The sequence below is a fragment of the Papaver somniferum genome, chromosome 6 (genome assembly GCF_003573695.1).
Source record: "Papaver somniferum cultivar HN1 chromosome 6, ASM357369v1, whole genome shotgun sequence".
Lineage (NCBI taxonomy): Eukaryota > Viridiplantae > Streptophyta > Magnoliopsida > Ranunculales > Papaveraceae > Papaver > Papaver somniferum.
The window spans coordinates 165,243,822-165,268,296 of record NC_039363.1 but is presented as its reverse complement, the minus strand read 5'-3'; the positions used below and the strand labels follow the sequence as shown (position 1 = coordinate 165,268,296).

General features: G+C 35.6%; 2 protein-coding genes across 3 annotated transcripts; both read right to left on the bottom strand.

Annotated features, from left to right (window-relative positions):
• Positions 1-1,419: 1,419 nt before the first annotated feature.
• On the bottom strand, positions 1,420-5,337 carry LOC113290004. Its single transcript, XM_026539469.1, has 7 exons — positions 4,745-5,337; positions 4,528-4,657; positions 4,206-4,362; positions 2,361-2,509; positions 2,054-2,199; positions 1,818-1,935; positions 1,420-1,716 (listed from the first exon to the last, which is right to left on the bottom strand). The coding sequence occupies exons 1-7, from the start codon at positions 5,146-5,148 to the stop codon at positions 1,567-1,569; spliced, it is 1,254 nt and encodes a 417-aa protein (XP_026395254.1). The 5' UTR covers positions 5,149-5,337; the 3' UTR covers positions 1,420-1,566.
• Positions 5,338-21,194: 15,857 nt separating this feature from the next.
• On the bottom strand, positions 21,195-23,911 carry LOC113286378. Of its 2 annotated transcripts, XM_026535012.1 has the most exons (7): positions 23,394-23,911; positions 23,192-23,309; positions 22,770-22,953; positions 22,082-22,230; positions 21,851-22,002; positions 21,522-21,638; positions 21,195-21,417 (listed from the first exon to the last, which is right to left on the bottom strand). In XM_026535012.1, exons 1-6 carry the CDS (start codon positions 23,783-23,785, stop codon positions 21,527-21,529), a joined length of 1,107 nt encoding a protein of 368 aa, XP_026390797.1. In that variant the 5' UTR covers positions 23,786-23,911; the 3' UTR covers positions 21,195-21,417; positions 21,522-21,526. The 2 variants fall into 2 exon arrangements, with proteins under 2 accessions (XP_026390797.1, XP_026390798.1); XM_026535013.1 differs by lacking the exon at positions 21,522-21,638.
• Positions 23,912-24,475: the final 564 nt, after the last annotated feature.

Sequence of the window (24,475 nt, the reverse complement as noted above, 5' to 3'; positions counted from 1 at the left end):
TATAATCTCTTTGTTATAGTAGCGTTGTCCAACCTTTGGATCAACGGTACCACTATGACATTCGTTTCTTAAATCTAGCTTTTTTTGGTTCATTAGTTTTAGTCATCGTTTCATAAAAGAATCGACGATGTTTTGATTCTGCGATTAACGACGACGATAAAGTAGAGTTGAACGAGGGATTTTTTTTTCATCTCCTAAACCATCGGTAGTGAAGAAAAAGTGGAGAAAAGGAGTCGAAATGAATTGAAATGAAATTAGATTAGGTTTTAATTGGTTGTATTAGTGGAAAGACATATAGGTAACTTCAATATATATGGTACCTCACAGCAGCTGTCCTTAGATGGGTATACAAAAATATCCCCCAACTCCTTAGGTATCGCACCCAAAGATACCAGGTTTTTCTAATTGGAAAAATATTTTATTGACAAAGTTTAGATAGATTGTTAGTCACTTGGAATCAAGGTTTCAATCCAAGTACGTCAATTCGGCGGGATCACAAGGTAATTGATATAACTTATTTAACTAACTTTCAAAAATATAATAATTTTCCTCGGCTCAAATAAGGCCGGCCGTCTCCACTTGAGAACCTCAGTACAGTTTGAGATTGGATGAGCAAACTCGCAGATTTGAGCTTTTGCAATCCATTTTCTTGGTTTGCCCAACCCGCTGGATTGAATCACAAGGGCAGAAGCAAAAAATCAAACTCCACTTTATCCTACAAGCTTTAAGACATGAAGAATCATTAAGAACATCGGACCAAAAACCAGCATCATGTGAGAGGGGTAATGGGGTTCAAACCTGTCCATTTCTATCCTAATACACCGAAAGCTGATCCGGGTCCGTTGGATTCCTCTTGGTGTAAATCACGGTACAATATTTCGATGGGCGTAGAATCGTTGTTGTTCATCAGCTTCTTTGTCAGAAATCAAAACCCTTTACCTGTGTGATTTCTCCAATTTCGAAAAGTCTAATGGGTAAAAGTTACACCCCACATATTTAAATTATAAAGATAACCAATATCATCCGGAATTATAACTATAAGAAGAATCTGATGAATAGATATTGGAATCTTCCACCAAGCGTGAAACTTTGAAGATTTTAAAAAAAAAATAGTTACAACAAAAGCCTACAAGAGCAGAGGGCGAATAAACTACGACGGTGCCATTCAACTTCCTCTTTTCTACCTCCCCTCCCTACAATCTAAACCCCACATCTGGAAAATGGCGAATCCCAGTTGTACTAAATGTGAATCTAAATCTGGATAACGATCACCTAGCAAGTTAATGATCACCTAGCAACTATGATCCACTGTATCTTCAAGCCTTCAACTGGTGGAAGAAAAGCAAAATGATCACCAAGCAATTATGGACCACTGTATGCTTCAAGCCTTCAACTGGTGGAAGAAAAGCAACCTTGATGTACAGATTTAACAAACATTAAATATTTAAGTATGGATAAACTTACAAAGCAACCTTGATGTACAGATTTTCATGTCTGCCAGGAAACTGGGGCAAGTCCTCCAAAACCATAAATTACTTTATAATACACACTCGACCAATTTCCTATTCATATTGACATGAGATAGGTCTCTACTGCACTAATTGGTAAAATAACTACTGGTAAACACAATAACAACGCAATACATATTATACATGCAGCTACACGCCCAACTGCCTGGGGTATAACCATTTCCACTACAGTGAACCAGATATTGAGCTGCAATAGAGAAACAACATATATCAAGTATTCATTCTTCATTTCTTTGTGTCAAATAAACAACTAGCAATAAAAATGCTTCTTGTAAGAGATGTGCTTACCTCACCCATCTTGAACTGACGATCTAAATCCGCAAACCTCTGTGTCAATTTAAATTCATCTCGAAGGTAGTCAAACATATGCGAGTACTCACTATCTTCTTTCCAAGTAACATCTGATCTGCAAAAAATTGCTTACATCCTTGTTATTAAAGAAAACTCAGAATATGCACTAGATTAATGAGAACTAATTCATAAATGTCATTTAAGCTTTCACAAATATGAAATTCCCCACTTACCTCTCAGATAGCCCAAACGAATAAACAATGTCTGCATCACCACTCGTTCTCTGTGCCAGTTCAACTAATCTCTTAGTGCTGCATAAGATACCACTTTCTTCCAATCCAATATTCACATTTACATATTCAGAAATCCATTCATGTACCTGAAGAAGAAAAACATAGAGTTCTAAGAGCTGACAACCTTTTTTTCTTCTTCTAATATTAGATAGGTATGGGACAATTCTGACTTTGAAGGATTGTACTAGATAATAAGTTCTCAATTTGAAGGAGTAAAAGTAATGCTTTCGCAATTTAAAGAAAATACCAGGCGAGAGTAGTAGTCAAGAGCAACACTTTGACCAAAAACACTAGCGACTGTACAAATCCCATCAATGTTAAAATTCTGCAACATCATATGGTTTAAGCCACCTTGCATACACGCGGGTAACTTCAGCTTTTCCCTCAACTCGCAATCTACATTACAGAATAACTGATCGATCATATGATTATCTAAGATTGTATAAGCTGAGAGGCAAAATAGAAAGTCTTTGTGACTGAAAATTGAAAAGAACACCTTCAACCAAAATAAATAAGCAAAAATTTGTTCACAAAGATTCTAAATTCTATGTGAGGTTAATCCATCCTATCTGCTTACTTCTAAGTGACACAATCCAACCTCCAACAATCATGTTAATGTTAAAAGAACGCAGACATCGTGAATGTCGACAAATTCTTTCAGGGACGGTCAGCTCTAGTTGAGGTCTTTGCCGATACTTTAATGCGCAAACAAATGACTTGACAAACCACAACAGGACCTTTTACTTGGAGTGAGGAAAGCCATCAAGAATAAAACTGCATCTTTCAAAACCACAAAGCCACATTCCAGGTGTCTGGTTTGGGTTGTTAGTCGACAACCGGGAAGATCTTTATGTAGAATGCAGAAAAAGGATTGGCACAGCCCCTATAAACATTAGTTCTCTGGCTATTTTCCACCGGTTACATCTTAATTTGGTGCCAACTCTTAGCTATTATACTTTCAGCATTAAGAACATAACTAGGTTTAGATTTTGCAACTTCAAAATTTAGTAAGTACCATTGTAATATCCCATTGCTCGAGTAAAGTCAGAATTGGGGACAGTTCCATAACAAATACACTTTAAATCTTAAATTTTTGGTTACACACTTTAGATAAAAGTAATGTTAAATGAAATTGAACTTGAACATTCTCCACCAAAAATCAATTCTGACTTGAGTCCAGTATTCCCTAGAACTCCACAATCACTTCAAGCTATCCCAGTTCAATTAGGTTGTACTTGAGTATGTGTCAGATGCATTTGCTGCACAACTGAAATGTAATAAGACTTTACCAAGGCCCACATGGCCTCTCCAATTCTAATATTCGGGTTCACCTATCATAAAAAGCAACCAACTGACAGTGCTTGGCCCTTTTCCAAAGCCATGCATTACACTCTCACCTTACCCAAGTTGAGGTTATTAACACACAACTGACAAGGAACAATAAAAAATTTAAGGAAGTTTTTAAAATTCTAAATAAAGGATCAAGTCGATCAGTAGTTGCACAATCATTGTAAATTGCCCTTCTAATCAGTCCTTGTTACATGGGATTTTAAGTGGTGGTGCCCGACTTAGAGAGGGACATTTTTTGAACCAGGCTAACAACAATAGGATTATATGTCATCCACAGAGCAAGAAGGAAGTGAAGGCGTTATGAAAAAAATTAAGAACAGGTGCCCTTATACAAAGACAAGTTAGGAATGTTGGAACCATAATTCTAACACCCATTACCGAGCACATAATATGATTACCAGGTAAAAGAAAAGCCATACTCAAAAATAGCCAGCAACATAATTAAGGTAAAGAATGAAACTTTCATGATCCTATCTGCAGCTTGCTATACTAAGAAGTGAGAACGATATTAAAAGTATTAAGTGGCTTATGTCGTTCTGTGTTTTGCATATATGGGTCTGAATTCGAAATCCTCTCTCAGGTCTCGGACAGTTTGGTTTATTTATTGTAGATTTGAACATGGTCATGTGTCAATCTTAACTTGATCTACTTCTCCTAATCTTAGTATATTCTACCCCTATTACGAAATGACTAAGATGAGTTGTAAAAATTAGCACCTAAGAACGGGAGATTTATTCCATACCAATGTACTTTTGTGAAGAATCTCCTCCGTCCTTGGTTGTTTCAGGTAGCATTCCTGAAGCATGTTTTTTGATAATCTTCAGATAGCCATCAACTTCGTGATCAAGCATATTAAACATTACAGTGGATCCATATTTGAAAACCACCATGTAAGAGTCCTGAAATGAAGAATTAAACAAGTTATGATGAGTGCTTTGCGGACGAAATATACGCGCATGTTTCATTTGAAACAAAAACTCAGAAAGTGTGTTGCTTTAGAATTTAATAGGCTAGTTATATCAGAAAATGGTGACGGAAACTGCATATTCCGAAAATGAACTTACTCTAGGAGGAAGAGGAGGAGAACGAGAAACGGTAATGTCACCAAATCTAAGAACAACGTAGTTGCCAATCCCAGGAGTATGTGGGATTAAATTGGCTTGATTCTCAGTCATTAATCCCATCAAATCAATTCTAACCACACAGGAAGAAAGAGAAAATACATTAAAATCTGAAGAAAAAAAATATGATAATGATCACAAAATAATTCAAATAAAATACCTATGGGATAAGCAATAAGCTCTAACTGGAACTGATGTCCAAAGAGTCCAAAGGTTCTTCCTTTTTATGTTCTGAGTGGGACCATTGACCTCTGATGATGAAGAGGAGGCTTGGTAGTTAACCTCACATTCTGTGGGAGGAAAGGAGGAAATCGAGCAAAGGTTACGAGCGCCGCCACTATGAATTACTCTGGTAATGGAAAACGAATTGGAGAAAAGACTCTGTTTTGAAGTTAGGACTTTAGAGGAAAAGAGGGGAAGAAGAAGAGTGTTAGGAGGAGTTAATAAATAAGGTTTCGTTATGGACGAATTCGTGGTACTGGATAAATTCACTGATGATGAAGAACGAAATAGAGAAACAATGGGGCTTTTCAGCTGCTTAATGTTGGTCGACTTGGAAATCATCGATGTCGCTAGTTGTGATAGATTGTGGAGAGCAGTAGAATTGGGGAACCTCTTTGATCGTCAGAGATTTCTGGGGTCCTGATATATATACAGATCCGCTGCCAAATTTAATCGATTCCATGGAAGGAAAGATTAGACTCCTATTAGGAGACGGTTTAGCTAGGATTAAGATTTACAGTTTCTTTCCTCTTTTTTGTTTTTGACCCGGCGCGTGGACGCGTGTTAGATATTAGCCAGTTTGTTATTTCGTTTCAGTCACTTCCGGTTTACTGTCTACTTCATACCCATTTAATAGGATGCACAAACCCGACCCAGCCCGCCCACCCAACCCGCGCCCTCCAATTTTAACCCGCATCCGACCCTACCCGCTGATTGCACAGGTCGACTATGACCTGCCCCACCCAATATCCGCCTTACATCGGGTCATTTAAAGAAACATCACTACAAATAATGGGGCGGTTAAAGTGTGGCTAAGCATGCAATAAAAAGCGACTTGTTTAAAGAAATCGAACAATATACGAAATCTTTCTCAGTATCATTTCCAGTAATGAGGCGCCTAGGGTTGAACGAACGAACTGTCGGGGAGGTGAGTCCTCACCAATTGTTACATTATAAATCGAGTTTATAATCACAAATAAGAACACTTTTTTTGCATGTATTTATTAAGAAATACTCGCGAATTTTTCTAATAAGGAGAAAGACAAAAACGAAGTGTTTTTCTTATCAAGAAAATAGTTGCAATGTTTTTCTACAAAAGAGAAAAACAAAGACGAAGTGTTTTGATAGAAATACTTCAAGAATAAGGGTAGAAATGTTCCAATAAAAGATGAAAAAGATTGAGAAAACGAAAAGCGTTTGGTAAGGGAGCTGGAGCCAAAGAAAGGAAATGTATGACAAAAATCTAGAGACAGCCAACATGTACACCAGAGATTTTCATGCATTCATTATTCGCAGACACAAGAGCGTTCATTCGGAAAATTCTAGACTAGTACATGAGCATATGGGAAATTGATGAGTGGTCAACTCGCAAATAATAGTTTCTACTTCTCTACACTAGCAAGTAGTATAATGAAAGCAGATTCGTCCCAAGGGAGGTACCTAAGCAAAAGTTGTTATGCAAATATTCTTAGCAAGGTTACTTTGTTGTAGAAAAATTGAAAATTGTAATATTGTTTTTGAATACGAGATGAAATTGATTTTATCGGCCATGGAACATAAACCATATCGATATATATTCTTTGCATTATCTCGTTATTAACAATATTAAAATAATTAGTACGCTCAACTATTCTGTTACTATCTTCTAAACTCACCGGACACGAAAGCGCTCGACTACGGATTCTACTTGTCAAGTTACCTAGAGGTACGCTTACTAGGTGTGACTTAAACAAATGCTTTACGGTTTATGAGATAAGATTTTTCATAGTTTTAAAATCAAAGGCTTGAATTACCTAGTAGTGTCGATTTCTACATACGGGTGCTTAACAAAATCTCATCATCAATACCCATATATTGCTACTTGCATTTATCTTTCTACACAATTACGGGTAGAAGACATTCTAACCTAGAAATAAGACTACGATTCAACTATTTAATTTCGAATTTAAACAATCCTTAAACATTATTGTCAAAGTAGAAATCGATCAATAACGAAAATAATGACGAGAAAACGAGCTATATTATATCAATTATGAATTCGTATTCCGGTCTTTGAAATCGCCCCTAATCAAAGACAGGTTTAGCTCCTCGTAATAATAGTTGCTCTCGAAATAATGTATATGGGTTAAAACTGTTTAAAGCAACAAAAAGTGAAGAAGTAAATCAACAGCAAACCAGAGTTGTTGATGTACAGTTTCTGAAATCTAGGTTCTGAACTTGTCTTCCTTTTACAGCTGTGTCGTTTTTCTGGTGATTCAAGGTCCCCCTCTTGTGTTTTCTTCGCCTCTCTTATATCCCTTGTCTTCCCTGCAAGGTCGCATGAGATAGACACCCCAGAATTCTGAATATTCACAAACCTATAAGCATCCATTCTGGACCCAAACTATAAACTAATATCAAGAAAAACTGATACCCAAATCTCCATATCTTGTGGGCTTTTAAATCAGGTCCTAACCCTTGACAAATACCCCTCGTATACTGCCATTAACCATGGCTACAGCAGACAAGAACATGGTTCAGTCCAGCTGCACTAATGATATTGTTTCTGATGAACTGAACTTGACCTCACCCTGGCAAATGACCCATCAGTCTTATGGCTTGAAGGATGGCAGTAAACCATCTTTTAATCGTAGAAATTAACGTTTAATCCCATTTTTATTGGGCTTTGGACAGTTTAGTCCTGTCATCTAAATCCTTGTAACGGGAGATCCATTTTACCAAATCTATGACGATTTAGTCATTTCTTAACGATGTTAGTCCAAATCTTTAAAAAATAGATGACAAAAATGACCTTACTTTGAAAACCCGAGGTTTTATAATTCCTCATTCATTTCATCACTCTTCTCTGACCGCAAATACGATTCTTCGCTGAGAAGAAAACCTAAAAGCAAATCCAAACCCATGAGAACCAGCCGAGTTTAGATCTGCAATTTGTAAATTCGAGTTTAAGAAAACCTAACTCCGTTCAATCTCCATCTTCATAACTAAAGTCTGTATATATCAATTACCAATTAATTCAGTAAGATTCAATCCCTACATTCGTTGTTGAAGATATAGTTTGAAATTGATGTGGAAGATTGATGAAATCACCAAAAGTAATTGCATCTGAAAGATCCGTCAATAAAAATGATTATAAAGATAAGTTTTATCTCTTCTCAATCTTTTATTTGGATCGTAACCACTAAATATTGATTTCGGAAAGGAATGTTTGAAATGCTTATGGCTAACTAAGATTTCTGTTTTATTGGAAGGCTTAATAGGTGTTGGTAAGATCCCTAGCAGAAATGTTTTTGGTTTGAAATTTTGATACAATGACGGTTCCTTGTTCTGATTGTGTGAGTATTGAGCAAGCACTAAATTCTGCACATCAAGTGTTCAATAATAAGCATGATAGAATAGTGCATTTCTTATATGAATTACATCCTTATTTCTTTAATTTATGTGTAGCTTGTGATTTAGAAAATTATAATAGTTTGATCACAGAATTGAATATAGAATTGGCTCATGATGGATATAAATATTTCATCTTCCAAGTAGAAATGAATTGACCTATGAGTTCATTATTTTTATGAACAGTGTTCATCTGTAGGTGTGAGCAGATAATTTAGACTCAAACAAGAGCATAATTTGGTTAGTATTTAGTAAGTATATTTTCATTTCCTTCCAATTTAATATTAAAATTGGACGTACATTAGAATCTTTGTGATTTACTTTCAATTAGATATGCGAGGGCACTGTTTGTTTAGGAGATTTTTTTTTCTCTTTTTCTCCTCACCTCATCTGACTAAGCTTATAAGCCTTAAATGTTTCCACAAGTATAGTGATATAAAAGTGAAGAATAGTGATAGTGATCTCTACTCTAAGGCATGTTCGACTCTATATGACGTGGTAGTGGACACTACTAATGGTGTTTAATCTTTATTTTGGTCATTAGGTGTAAATTACATCTATAAATGCTAGACCATATATGTGAATCCTACACTGCTTTTTGCACTAATTGTTACAATTAATTTCATCGTTAGGACTAATTGATTGTTTTTACGAAACAGGGTCAAGTTTGGTTTAGCTTGTAATCAAATTCCATCGTATAAAATCCAGCTGGTACAGAGGCCTTATCTTCCATGTGTACTTACAAATTTCATCAGGTCTATATGATGTTCATCCATATGTAAGTACTCGTGTTTTCTTTGCATTTTAGTTTGAAATAGATAAAATCTAGGGACTCAGCTGACTGTGCTTAAGACTTTTTTGCCTCCAAAAGGATACCAAGCGTAACAATTTGTATCTAAAGATTCCATCTTAGTTCTTTCTTTCTCACAAGCAAGAGTCCTAGCATTCCAATAACATTTTAGATTTGACATTTCTTCCTCCTTTTTTAGTATACCTACTGTTAGTATTTCTTGCTTCCACTACTGTATTAATTACTGTGATACTTTTAGAAAATGACCATATGATTAAGTAATGTGAATTTTCTTGTAGTTAGAGTGTGGTGGATTTTTGCACTTTACATATCTAGATATCCACTGTCCTTTTAACATAAGTTGCAGGATACATTGTGTTGGGCTCCACATAATTATTTTATTTGATCTTATAAGCTTGCATATACGATCATTTGGGTATACATGTTTTGGATACGCATGTGTACATGGTTGTACACATGTTGTTTGTTAATGTGTACATAATTGTACACCTGTTCATTTTTAGATACGATATAAATCCTTTTGTTGAATCTATGGTTCCTCAGATTATTTGATCTTCTAAGCTTGCATATACGATCTCCTACTGCTAGTTGTAAGTACTACTACTTTGTCATGTTATGTTCATAAATACGATCATTTCAATCCAATAGAACTATGAAATTCTGCACTAGTTGAATTGAATGTTTATGTATATCAAAAATAAATTGTATTTAATCAGTCCATTTTCAATTCATTTTAGTGAGTAATAACTGGAAGATCATTTTCTATTCTTAATCTTACTGGTCGTATTTCTGCAGTAAAGAGAAATTCATACATACTAGTTCTTAGTATAGTCATTCCTTCTGTTATCATAATACTTTTCACCACCGCCTTTTGGTTCTGCTTTCGACACAAAAGTTGGACAATTAGTATCTACTACCTCTAACATGACACCTAGGGTTATATGCTGCTTCATATGATTTTCCAAGTTAGAAACATGACACTTAGTTATTTGATTCACACGCCTTTTTTTATCATGAAAGATTATGATGATGAGATGCCAAGTACATAATTTCAATTTAACTAAAGTACTAGATTTCCTTTGGATTGTTCCTACATGCACTTCAAATTTTAAATGAATTACTTAGTCGACGCTAATATTTTTAATGTGTACATAGTTGTACACATTTTGATTCTTAATGCGTACATAACTGTACACATGTTTTTGATTATGTACATAGTTGTACAACTGTTGAATTCTCATGTGTACATAGTTGTACACACGTTGGTTTTTAATGTGTATGTAATTGTACACCATGTTTGTGTTGAGTATGAGCTATAAAAGGAAATTATACCCTAAATGTATATCACTAATTGTGGAAATCTCTGTTTGTTGGATATATAATATGATTCTAGGTAAACATATTTTGATCTCGCATCTATCCTTCTTTTATTTTCTTTCTTACTTTCATATATTGGGCTCCATGACTCATAAGTTGTTGGTGTTGTTGCTGCTTCATTCACAGGTACAATGCAATGTTCCTTGAATCACTTTGTAACATTACAGATCCCAATGGAGCAGAAATTGGTTCTATCGATGACTCTATTGGGGTCAGATAGACATTTGTTGCTATGTCACTGCTTTCAATTTACATTTCTATTTGACTATATATTTGTTGCTATGTCACTGCTTTTCATTTGTTAATTTGAAAATATTGATTCTTGCTTATTTAGAGGTTTGTTTGGCAACAGACAGTTGCATGGAGCTCTTAAGGAGTACCATGGACGTCGGTAAAGGGAGTCATGGAGACAGTATGGAATTTGCAAGGTTAGTCTTACACAACCTTCAATGACTAGTTTTTCCTATGCGTGTCCGCATCTTCTTTGCCTAAATAGCAGAACCTTTTCTTCTTATACTAGGATAAGAGGAGGTATTGTTTCTACTTAAACATCAACTATCATCTATTTTATTTATTAAGACATATTTGCTTCATTTAATTTATTTCGTTGTTGGATGTGATACATGATTATATGAGCAAAAAGAAATCATTACAGTTGTAGCACACGTGTTGACATACCGAACAATACATTTCTAGCGGTTTTCATTTCTTCCTCATATGATGTGATTAATTACTATATTTTTTCTAAATTATTTTTGAATTTCTAACTAGATATTTATACTCCTATCTTCTTAGGCTACCACTGGTTCAAGTTATTAATTATAGAAATTTCATGTTTTTTTTGATAATGTGCACATTTTTGTACCGCTGCTATTGTTAGCGTGTACATAAATGTACACCTGATATTGTTAACATGTACATAAATGTACACTTGTTGATTTTAATGTGTATATAGTTGTGCATATTTTAATTGGTAATGTTTTTGAATGTTTTTGAATTGTGAACGTGCACACAGTGGTACACATAATTCTTAATGTGCACATAATTGTACATATGTTGTACATGTGTTTGGTTGGTGTTGTGCATGTTTTACAGGGGTGTACATATTGGTGCACTTATGTAAATCTTATGAAAAAGTACAATTCCCTTGTTTTACAATGGTGTAGACATTGGTCACCTGTGGGAAGTAACTCCCATGAAAAAATAGGTTTGTGTGCGGTTGTGAATGATTAGGTTTATGCATGTTTTGAAGCGGTGTACGTATTGGTGTACCTCTATAATTCCCATGTAAAAGTAGGTTTGTGTGTGGTTATGAATGATCATTTTTCTGCATGTTTTGCAGGGGTGTACACATTGGTGCACCTGTGTAATTCCCATGCAAAAGTGTGCCAGAGTGAGAATATGAATGATCGATTTTATGCATGTTTTACAGGGGTGTACACATTGGTGCATCAGTGTATTTTCAATGAAAAGTAGGTTTGTTTGTGGCTATGAATGATCGTCTTTAGGAATGTTTCACAGGGATGAATATATTGATGCACCAATATACTTCTCATGAAAAAGTAGGTCTGGGTGTGAGCATGATTGATTGATCTGTTGTGCATGTTAGTAATCTCGTTTTTTATAAAGTGCAATGAATCACTGTACTGGGATGTTTCGAACCCATATTAAGTTTGTGTAGTAATGCCCGCATGGATTGTGTCTCTGACCATAAACTGAGTAAATTTTTCTTTTGATCGTTTTCTTGTTTTGTTTTCTTATGTGGATGTTGGTGAAAGGATAATCATTTTCTTTTCAAGCTGCGATTTCTTATGTTCATTGGTTTTTCCTCGATGCAGGTTATCTGCTAAACTTACCTCTGCAAATCTGGATGTTATCCAACTGGAGCTTGGCGTGGTTGGTATTTTTCTCAGTCTGTGCAGATTAGGGTGGCAGTTTGGCTATCATAAATTCTGGATTTTTTGGATCTTTGCAGCGGTGTACATAATTGTACACACCAATGTAAATTAAAAAAAAATTAAAAATGAAAATTACATAGCCATATGGGTACTCTTTTTGTAGCTCTCGGAAAGAGCTTTCCGAATATATAAAGTTTGCGAATTTTGGACAAACGGTTCAAAAGATAAATTGATTTTATTTTATTTTTTTATTATTTAAAATTGCTGACATCATCATGAGTCAGTTTGGATTAAATTATAAATATTTGGACTAAATTGTAAACATGAAGATTATTTGTGTACTTTCCATAAAAAAAGACTAAGTTGTACCTAGTTAAATGGGCTAGGACTAAATAGTATATTTATATGGGATTTTGGACTAAACCGTATTTTCCCCCTTTTAATCTCCCAGAAACAAACCACACAACTCTTGTAATGCCGGCATCATACAAATTCAGTTCAACCCCATATTCTTGCATACTCCTGCTATGTACCTCCCAAGCTTCAAACATCTCTAAAACCAACAGCTTCATTCAGCTACAGGATTCCGTGATGCAGCAACATCACCAACTTCCCAGTATTAGTCAACTCAGAACCCTGTATACCGCAGCAAGTTGCACCTGTTCCACTCTTGTAAACAACCACCTGCTCCACTGAATTCTTGGAAAGTTGTTATTGCTGAGACCATCTCTTCTTCTCCTTGTTGACTCCATTAATGGCAGCAAACTTGGTTTGTTTCACTAAGTTAATGATTTGTTTCCCTCTATTGAGACCATTTCGAACCCTTGGCAGATGCGCATCAAAACCCTTCAGAGACCTTCATTCTAGCAGCACAAAAACAATACAGAATTTCCCTTTTCCTGTCTACTTTCTCCACTGTTTCTTTCATCTGAAACCAACTGCCACCCCATAAATCACCCACAGTCTTTCACCACTTTTCTCTGCCCCTTGTTGGTGTCTTGGCTGCACCATACGGACCCAAATCAGCCTCAAATTCGAGCCGACAAACCATCAGTAACAAATCCAGTTTACTCTCCTCCTCCAAACCACCTTCGTTCAACAACTAAATCAACGCCTGCAGCATCAGTTCAGACTGCATCCAACCCTGGTAAACAACCAGAATACCCCCCTGTACAGCCATTCAAAATCCACTCCAATTCTTGACTTCACTGGAAACAACCATCAGCTCTTAAATATTCTCGACTTCAATGACTGGCATGAACCACAGCTGAGAACGCCACCTTTCTGTCAAGCTCCAGAACTGTATTCACCATCATACCCCCGATCACCAGAAACTGCTACCATCTTCTCTGCCAGCATCACTCTCTCCTCCGTTTCCTCGAGTTCACCTCAGCCATAATCTTCACAGCTCGATCTCTTTATCGAATCACAGCACTATATCATCATTTCTGCTATCATAAGCTCATCATTCATCGCTTCTATCATCATCAGCTAAACCCCCTGTCCACAGCAGACTCGTATTCTTCCATAATATATCGCAGATTTTTCATCACAAACAATTTCAGCAACACCCTTTTACTCAGGCTCAACCAGCTTTATGTGTGGTGAGGAGAAGTTGGTTCAGGAAATTACTCCAATAATGTTCACTGACTCTATCTCAGTCCCTGGTGGGTTGCACCACTTCTCCCAGTTCCAGCTATTGCACTATCCATACAAACCCATTTCAAAATCCATTCAATCATTCACAAAATCAAGCCAGTAACATTTGTTTCTCTTTCTCTTTCTTGGCATTCTAGATCTATCTACCAAAACTCTCGTAAACTCCAGTCATCTCCCTTGTCATTATTTGTATTCCTTGAATGGTATGAAGCCTACTTTGATTCTACCAAAATACGTCCACCGGCCATGGCTAGATCAACAACAACAAATCTTGTCTCTTTCTATGCAACTGGTGACAAGGGAAATAAACCGATAATATCCTTCCTTATTTCTTTTTCCTCAGGTGGTATCAGTTTCTCCTTGTTCATGCTTTTAATTTCATCTTCAGAACATTAAGGACAATGTTAGATTTAAGTTTGGGGGTGGGGAAGAAACTTTTTGTTAGCTTAAACTCCAGAGCCTAGAAATTTATGCTTATTGAGGAGGGCACTAACCAATCTAAGTGTATGGAAGCATTTTGGTTTCAGGAGTTGAGGAACCAATCTGACTAGATGGAAACATCTATGGAGTCTATTCATAAAAGCACAGAGCTCAGGTGTTATAAATAACATGATAGTTTCATCATATCTCGTTGAGTCCTTTTCGCTTTCTATTTTTATTTTTCTTTTATTTTAAGTGATTTGGTGGGGCGAACGATTCAAGTTGTTATCATTGTTAGGATGAAATAGAGTGATAGAGATACCTATCAAAAAAAAAATTATTATTATTATGAAAAAGAAAGAAAAATTGGGACCTGACCATTAGACCAAACATAATAAAATTCAATAAAGTCGACCACTAGTACCCTTGTATATGCCAGGTGTGTTGACTTAGATTAGGATTATTGACCACTGGTTCCCTTGTATATGCCAGTGTGTTGATATTAGTCAGACCGGTATCTCATTCATTTAGGTTAGGTTCATCTTGGCAGAGGCCTTCAAACAGATATGTGAAACACCATTCACCCGTAAACCATCTACATTTTCTCTATATCCATCTTCTTGATCTTTTCATGTGATTAGTTTGACTCCGAGTATGATGTCCATAGTGCAACTATCTTAGTAGAGCTCTGTCACTTATATGAATTTTAGTATGCTTGAGTGCAAACTCGTGTACAACAATTGGAATTTCGCATCAGGGTTCTTCCTCCCATAATCAATAAGTATGCCAACCAATGAGGTTATTTAGTGCCTTCCAAGGTTCTGTGTAGACGGCTAGGGTCTGGAGTAAAGGTTTTGTGGGTAAACCTCTGGTAACCCTCCCGAGATTAACTCGGTCATTAGGGATACTTAGTGAGTTAGAATTTTATTTTCAGTATTATTTTTGCTCGAGGATTAGCAAATAATAAGTTTGGGAGTGTTGACAGACACATTTATATGTCTAGTATGTCTCAATTATATGTATTGTTAGTGTTCGATTTTATATTTATTGTGTTATATTATGTCTTTTTAGGAATTTTTAGAGAAATAAACTCTTACGGCGAAATGGGCTCGAAAAGTAGTGTTTTACACCCCGGAGAAAATTACCAGAGGCACCCCAGAAATGCACTAGAAGCGTCCCAGAAATGTTTTGGAGGAACCCATAAAAATTACTATTTACACCCAAAAATTACTATTTACACCCAAATTGCTATTCGCACCCCAGCTATGGTTAAGGGACACCTTCTTCTCAAATTCGAAATTTCATTTTGGCGGGAAAAATTTACTCTTCACTGGCAGATTTTTGATCAAGAAAATGAACATGTTAGAGGGAGATTCAATCGCTGAAACTTTTAGGAAGTTGTGATTTAGCCTAGGGAACACATTGTGGGTGGTGGTTTCAAACAATTTTGGCTGGAAAACTCGATTTGATTCACGAGCTCAAAACAGAGCAACATGAACTGAACACGGGTTTGTGTGTGTGTTGGCTGTGCATGTCGTGATTTGGAGGCGTATGAAGTCTTCTGAGGCGTGAAGAAGCTGAATTGGAGCGTGCTGGGAAGAAGTTTACGTGTGAATTTCCGAAAATGGTAAGAACAAGTTCGAGAATTATTTTATTCACTGCCTATTAAATACAAATTATTTGGAGTTATTGTGAGGGATTTCAGCGTGCTATAGATATGCTCCTTGGGTCGACTAGAATGGTGGCAAGTGATAGGAGAGTTTTTAGAGCAACAACGAGATCAGGAGAGCCATGAGAAAAATTCCCAGAGAAGAAAGTTTTCTGCTGGTGTGAAGTGAAGAACGTGAAGAACACACTCGCTAGAGCCGTCGTTCTTCAACAGTGTAAGCGACACTTAACCGAGGGTCGCATTCAACCTATAAACAACACTTCAGTTGTATCGTTTCTGTAACAGCGGTTTGTAACGTTTATATGCGTTGCGAACCCGATTTTAATTATAATTTCTCTTCATTGTAAACACTCTTTAAGCTTAATAAAATATTTTGAGAGGTATTTCACCATGATGAGCTGAACCCATTCTTTGGGGCAACTGAGGAAGCTATTCCCAAATAAAAAATGGTAATTTTTATTTTAATTATTTATGCAATCTAATATTTAATTATTTGCCTTGAATACAAAAAAGTTTTTCCAAGGATTTTTGTTAAGTAATTGTTATTTTAATTGATGGGATATTCTTAACTTAGAGTTCTTGATATTCCATGCTTTCAACTTACAATTATTCTTTTATAAAATCAATTTTTGCAATAATTAGAATTACTTAAAAGGAAAATTTTGCATAATAATAACAAAAATATCATTTTAAATTGGTAGAAAAGTGGAATCCTTAGCCCCAGTTTCTCCAAAAACATTTCACATCACTTTGCTATTTTTGCTACATTTCTAAGTTTTATAAAAAAAAAATCTATCTTCACAAGTTCGAAAAGAACCCAGTTTTTACCACTATTACTACAACTTTTGAGAAACATCACCATACGAAGACGAAAGAAGAGATGCTAATATAATTGCGACTCCTTACACTGGAACCCCAAATAATGTTTTGGTTGGTTTTGCTGATGCTGGGTACCTCTTATACCCACACAAAGGTCGATCACAAACTGGATACGTGTTCACTATCGAATATACAGCTATACCCTGGAGATCGACCAAGCAAACCCTTGTTTCCACCTTCACGAACCACTCTGAGATCATTTCCCCACATGAGGCGGTTCATCAGTGTATATGGTTAAGGTCTATCATTACACATATTCGAGGGACGTGTGGTATGAGTTTTATCACCGAAGAGCCAACTTGCATTTATGAAGATAAACAACTTGTATCGAACAGATGAAGCAAGGGTATATTAAGGGTGATAATACAAAACATATATCACCAAAGTTCTTTTACAATCAGCAACAACAATGTCTTCTAAACATTCAATTCAGTAAAGTAAAATCTGATGAAAATGTGGGGGACTTATTTACTAAGTCATTACCTAAGTCCACATTTGAAAAACATGTGAGAAGTATAGGACTAAAGAGATTGTCCGAACTTCCATAACTCCATAGGACTAAAGGAATTGTCCACTCCCATGACTGTATTAGACTAAAGAAATTGTCATGCATCAAGGGGGCATCAAATGGTACATTGAACTCTTTTCGTTCACCGAGGTTACTTTTTTTCACTGGGCTTTGTTACTCGAAAAGGTTTTTAATGAGACAAAAATAATACAATAAATGCAAATCATGGAGGGATGTCGACATCAGGGGGAGCATCTAGCGATGCACTGATGACATCAAAGTGTGTTGTACTCTTTTCCTTCACCGAGGTTACTTTTTCCCAGAAGGTTTTGTTACTCGGCAAGGTTTTTCATGAGACAACAAAAACACTAGAAATACAACTTCAGTTGAGGTTATTCTTCTCCTTACAAGTGTTCAGGTTTTTGTGTGCAGTACTTTCCCAGACACGGTTCTACAAGGAGAAGAGTCCTGACAAGCGACGCCATTTCAGAAGCTCAAGTTTTTTTCTCCTTTGACTAGTTTCTCATCAACAAATATTTTCTGGAAAGGTTTTGACAAAGAAGTTAGTTTACAATGGTGTTCATTCAAGGGGGAGTGTTGTAGAAATATTATTGGGGGTGTGTGGTTGACCACCCCCATGTGTCACTATGCATGGGCAACTTCTCTTCATGCTAGACACATGTAACGTTTCTTCTAACTCAATCAACACATGTAAAATCATCTCACATGCAAACTAACACATGTAATAGCTAGAGTTATCTCCCTCTTGTATATATATGTGACTAACCAATGAATGGAACTCTATGATTCTCCTTCCACTTCTCTTTTGTTTCCTTTATGCTATAATCTTTGTCTCCTCCATCCAACAAACTTAAACAAAAGATACGTTGCAAAAATATTATAGGAGAAGAAAGCCCGACATTACAATAAATTAAATTACAGTAAAAGGAGTAAAAAAACACAGCTTCATACATACACAGAACACTAGAAAAACAAATCAATTATTTTTAAAAACATATTAAGAAAATAAAATGGTGAAGAAACTATATAAGATGAATAATGACAAACATTCAAGAGTAAAATAATTTTCTTTTCCTTACATCATGGGTCAAAACTCGTACAAAATGAGTGGGCATAGATTTTATTTTATGCAGAATTATCGTGGATGTAGTACAATCGACACATGTGCGTAAACAAAATGATGTATTTCTAAACAGAAGGAGATAAGCACACATAATGTAGATCCATATACCATACTTCACACAGTACATAAGCAATTGATTAGTTTATTATTATTGCTCAATCAGCAGTAATATTATATCATGGTGGATCAATCGAATAGTACATGCCATATGGTAATATCTTAAGAGAAAAAAAAGATATATAAAATTTCAATACCAAATAGCCTAAAAACTTTGTAATTAAAGTGTGGATGTATTTTAATTTAGAGATACATTTTGTTACCAATAGTGCAACAAATTTCCATGAATGGCTTTACGACTTGGCAACGGGATATAGACAGTCATTGGGTCAAATGGTAAGTACTTCGTAGTGTAATTATTTGGTTCATTTGGAAAGCAAGGTGCGATATTACCTTCAGGAAAAAAAAGTCAAAACAGTGTATCAACGACCGACAATATAGCCAAGTTTATAAATAATTATGTGACAGTAAACAGAGCAAACTATAATGTAACACATTCTCTCTACTATACTCGTTTGAATGATGATAATCAGGAAATAACAACTCAGCAAACAAGGGAACAATCTACTTCGATGATGCTAAAAATGAACATTTTTTTATCGATGAGAGACTCAAGAACAAAGGGAGGAAGAGAGACTCAACAACAAAGGAAGGAATTGGGCTAACACTTTGTGATTACACAGGTACAATTAGAGAAGCCATAGGTCTCAATGCAAACTGCACTTCCTGGTAACAACTAGAGATCAAAGGGGCTAATGTGGCATTCCTTTGGGCAAAGAAATGGGGTGGTCACACTATCTCGTTTAGAAGCAATTCTAAGGGAACAAAGATATAAGATCAGTGCAGATTTTGGAAACAAGACTAAGTTTGGGATAGACTTTCTGCAATGGATTTCATTTTAGTTACGAACTTAATGTAATACGGGTTGCAAAATTATCAGTTTATTTGTAACAAGCATGCCATCCAGTACACATGGAAAAATACTTATCTAAATGCTTTATTAACCTATTTGAACATTCAAAGCTGGCGAATGTGTAACTAAAATCCGTAACTTCTATTACAAAGACATCAGAAATTCTTTATCAATGATATGTGGGAGATCTCTTTTTTTCAAAAAAACAAAAAAAAACTTAATTACTTGATCTTTCAAAGGTGTACATGTCAAAGAATAATAAAATACAAAAAAAAGTTCAGATGATAGCATTGATTTGAGTAAAATAGGTAAGCAAGTAAGTACATCATAACAACGTCAAACACCTGATATTATATTATATGATGTTGCGCTGCGCGTAGGAACAAAACAAACATGGCAGACAAGCATACCGCTTGTGTCGGTGGTGCATAAGTGTTTGAAATATTATACCCTTGAAAGCAGTCGATAGGGAAAAGAAGAAGAATATAAATGCAGACGGGGATTCCCAAAAACATACTATGATTGGATGATAACCAAATTTTTGAATGGAAAAACATAACGTACTTTGAGATACCGTAATTGATTATCAGGGAGGAGGCGGATCTAGTAAAAATAAATCAGTGGGAAAGATTTCGTGCCTGATAATATTTCGAAGTAATAATTAGGTAAAACTTAGAGGCACGGAAATAGATGAACTTCTTATCCATAAAAAAGGCATTAGATATTACATAGAGAAAGATTAATCCTAGGTATCTAGTTGGGCCACATATCTATGAGCCATAAACCCTACAATAGAAAGAGAATTTTACAAGTTATTAGGTTTCTTTATTAACAAATTTATTACTTATTTAATTAAAATATATTTAAGATAACCATAAGATATTTATAATAAGAGATTAATAAAATATTTACCATAAAAAATTAATGATACAATAATGATGTAAATAACCATATCCATCGATTTAGCTTTCCCGAAAACAAATTCAGAAATTTGTCCGAACTATGCTTTATAAGCTTGATACCAGTCCATGTATGGATTGTTAGGAGTACAATCTAAAGTTTGAAAGAGAAAGAGCGAAGTAAGAAGAGATGCTTGTGAATTGTAATCTTGAGAAAAGGATACGGCTTTGAGAAAATGTAAGGGTAAGACCTTGAATACGCTATCACATGGTGCACCATTTTTGTAATGGTTCCATACCTTTCCAAAAGCTAAGAAACATGCTCTGGTTTAGCCCAAAACCATGCCAAACCGCAACATGGGGAACGGCACTCCTAGAGACAGCTTTTGTTGGCAGTTGAAGTTAACTTGAGAAAGATAAAAGAAAAAAAAAATTCTGGAAATATCATGTCGCACAGCAAAGGACTATATATTTACAGAAAGTTTGCACCAAAATTCTTTTGCACCACAATTCTTGGGGTCTACATATTTCTATAAGACATTCCAGAACTCTGGATAACTGTCAGAATCTTAGAAGTAACTCATTTTTGGGACTCCATTAAAATCAAAAAGTCTGTATCAAGTAAACCCGTGTTAATGTGTTTCTCAAAGATTGAAAATTTTAATGTTTTGGTTTTAGAAGACCTGCTAAGTGGTAATGGGAACATTATGTGCCATCCAAGTAAAACTCAAGTACAGGTAATTCCTAATGTAAAACAAATAATATAAGGTAATCTTCTTTCATTCACATAATGATATGGTTACAATCTTAAGCTTAATAGTTAACTTCAACGGTATTTGTTTTTCTCATAATAGTGCTTGCTAACCTGGACAACGAGGCAGTGACTGATGAAAAGTAATACACCAGACCCAAACATATTGCAAATAAACCTTTAGCTAGAAGAATATATTTCCGCATCATGTCAGCTCCTACATATTGTACAAACCTCTGCAAGAAAAAAAAAACAATTCAGGTGAAGGCTGAAATAGGAAGGTGCAAATATTGCTATAGAAAATCTTTTACGAGATACTGCAGTAAGCAAAATGTCATGCCTCCACTAAGCGTAAGTAAAAATCAACGCCAACCAATTTTTGATTAAATTCAAATTGATCCTTAAGATAATACAGCATCTGAGAGTAGTTGCGGTCTTCCCTAAAAGAATTTCCGATCTGAAAAGGTTTTAATCAGAAAGTGTCAGTGATATTATTAATTTTTTCTTTTAAAAAGAAACTTTTTTATAATGAGATCTTTGCTACCTACAAGGCCAAATTAACTACCGAAGGAAGAACATCATAACCACAACAAATAATAGAAATTAACTACTAATATAAGCCTTAACAAATCTCTAAGAATGAATATTGAAGATTGATATAAAATGAACCTCTTAAAAAGCCCAAGTTTAACAACTAATTCAGCAAGAGTACAATTTGCTCTCCCAACTAGTTGATACATTCTTTTTTTCCGCATTATATAAGAACTTATTGTCATCCTTCCGCGAGGTAACTCTGTAAATGCTGCAATTACTCCGTCAACCTAAATCCGAAACCGAGTGATGAGAAAACTTATCCTGATCAAAGGAAAGGAAAAGGCATTTACAAATTTAATGGAGTACCTTGCGAATATAGTAGTCGAGAGCTATACTTTGTCCAAGAACAGTACTAATCACACGAACTCCATCTGTATTCAAATGCTGCAGCATCACACAACCTTCGCCACCTTGCATCCACATGGGAAAATATGGATTTTCTCTCACCTCATACTCTACAGTTTTAAAACAGTGGAACATCAAGATTCCGGTAAAGAACAATGACAGAGCACCTAAAGAAATTGAATTTTATTGCAATCAATATTGAGGAACGCGTTACCAGAGGATAAATACTAAGAGATATGTTCTTGCTAAACTACAAGCCTAAAAGAACAAGGTTTGTCAAAACCTTGATGAAAATATAATGACAAGGATGTTGGCATTTGACTGTGTGGATAAACCACTGTTCCACCGTCTAATTCATGTATAAAATTTAATTCCAAATAGTTAGATGATGAAAGCACACCATTTTATATGCATTTGCAATCATTGCATTCACTTACTACGCCTAAAGTTCAACTGTACGAGAGACCCGCACCTAACTTTAAAACCTATTTGATCAACAGTTTCATAAAACCTATTTGGTCAACAGTCACATAAACCTGTTTGATCAAGTGTACGAGTGTTCCTCAGTACGCCCGAGCTGAAAGGCAAAGGGTTCACCTAGTAAAATATGAATTGGTAATTCTGGACTTGGATGTTAATTATATCTTACTGATGTGGTAATTCTGGAAAGACGGCCCATCCTTTCCCGTTTCCGCGAACCCTGAGGCATGCCTTTTGATAATCTTCAGATACTTATCAACTTCTCCGTCAAGCATATTAAACATTACAGTGGATCCATATGGGAAAACCACCATGTAAGAGTGACTACTCTCGTTTAACTTAGCCTCAGAATCCTGAAAGATCAATTAAACTTGTTATGATGAAACCATTGAAATTTAACAAGTGAAGCTGGTTTCCTAGGGGTTCCGACAAAATTGATCCCCAGTTGAGCATGTATGTAGTGGAGATATGTAAATGTACTGAAATTTTCTTTTCGTTCAAACACAAAATTCAGAAAGATTGTTCCTTGGTAATCCTACATAGCAAAAACTACAAGATGAGAATAAAAAATTGAACTTTATATGAACTCACTCGAGAAGGTGTTTGAGAGCTCCCATTGCCGAATTTGAGAACAGCATAATTGATCTCTCCAGATGTATGTGGGATCAAATTGTCTTCATTCTCAGCCATTAATCCTTTTAAATCAATCCTGGAAACCACTCAAATAAATAAGCAAAAGCAATTTGGATTTGGGGAAAACCGCAAAACTATTTTTTTAAAATAAACCCCAAACCTGTTGAACTTGTGATAAGCCCTCACTGGAATTGATACCAGAAGATGGTCTTTTTCTGTGCTACGTTTGCTATCAGTGACCTCCTCTGAAGATGAAAGGAATTTTTGATTAACCTCAGTTTCTATGTGAGGCGAAGAACTAGAGCAAAAACTACGAGTGGGGTTTGAATTGAAGTTTAAATTAATGACTCTGGGATGAGAAAACAAGAACCTAGGAGTTAGGTTTCTGGGAAAATTGAGAACTGGGGTATGAAGATTAGGGTATTTTGATGGGGATTTTGTTATATTGAGTAACTTTACTGGCGATGACTTGAGAGAAGATGACGATGAAGAAGAAAGAATGGTGTTTAACAACTGTTTGTTGATGTTCATTATACGTGAAAGCTTCCACATTTTTAAATTTTCTGTGATCTAATCCAATCACTGATCAATATTTATTCCAACTAGAAACAACTGAAAAGGAATGTTCAAACTTCGAAGTTCTTCGAAATCAGGAAACACAACTATCTAACGGGCTAAACCATCTTGTTCCGGCTCATAAAAACTCAGGCTCAATACAATCTTATCCGGTTTCTTATTGAATCCTAATCTGGGGCATACCGAAAAAATTTGGGACATACATACGGATGACGGATGATCCTAACTAGTGTGGTGTGATAAGAGATATATAATGAGTGGTTAAGTTACTTAGATACCCATGATTAATTAATTAATTTTTAATATGAAAAGGAATTAATCACGAATACTATCATCTGGTAAGAAATTAGTCGGAAGCTTAACAACAAGCTGAGTTACAACCCTTTTTTAAATGACGACACCTAATCTGTGGGAAAAAAAACTCTCCAACACGAACATTAGCATCATGGATAGCCATATAATTTCGCAACCGCTTCAAGAAGTCTGTATTGTACTCGCCAAGCTCTCCCAAGGTGGTAAAAGCAAGTATCACAAACCCATAGCCTTGTGTCGAGCACTTTTTTTAAGTACTTGGCATTTTTTCGAGTAACTGCATTCTCGATGGCAAGACCCCGGGAAAAGGATCGGACACCTCCTCCAGGAAAGGGCGAAACACCAGTTACATCC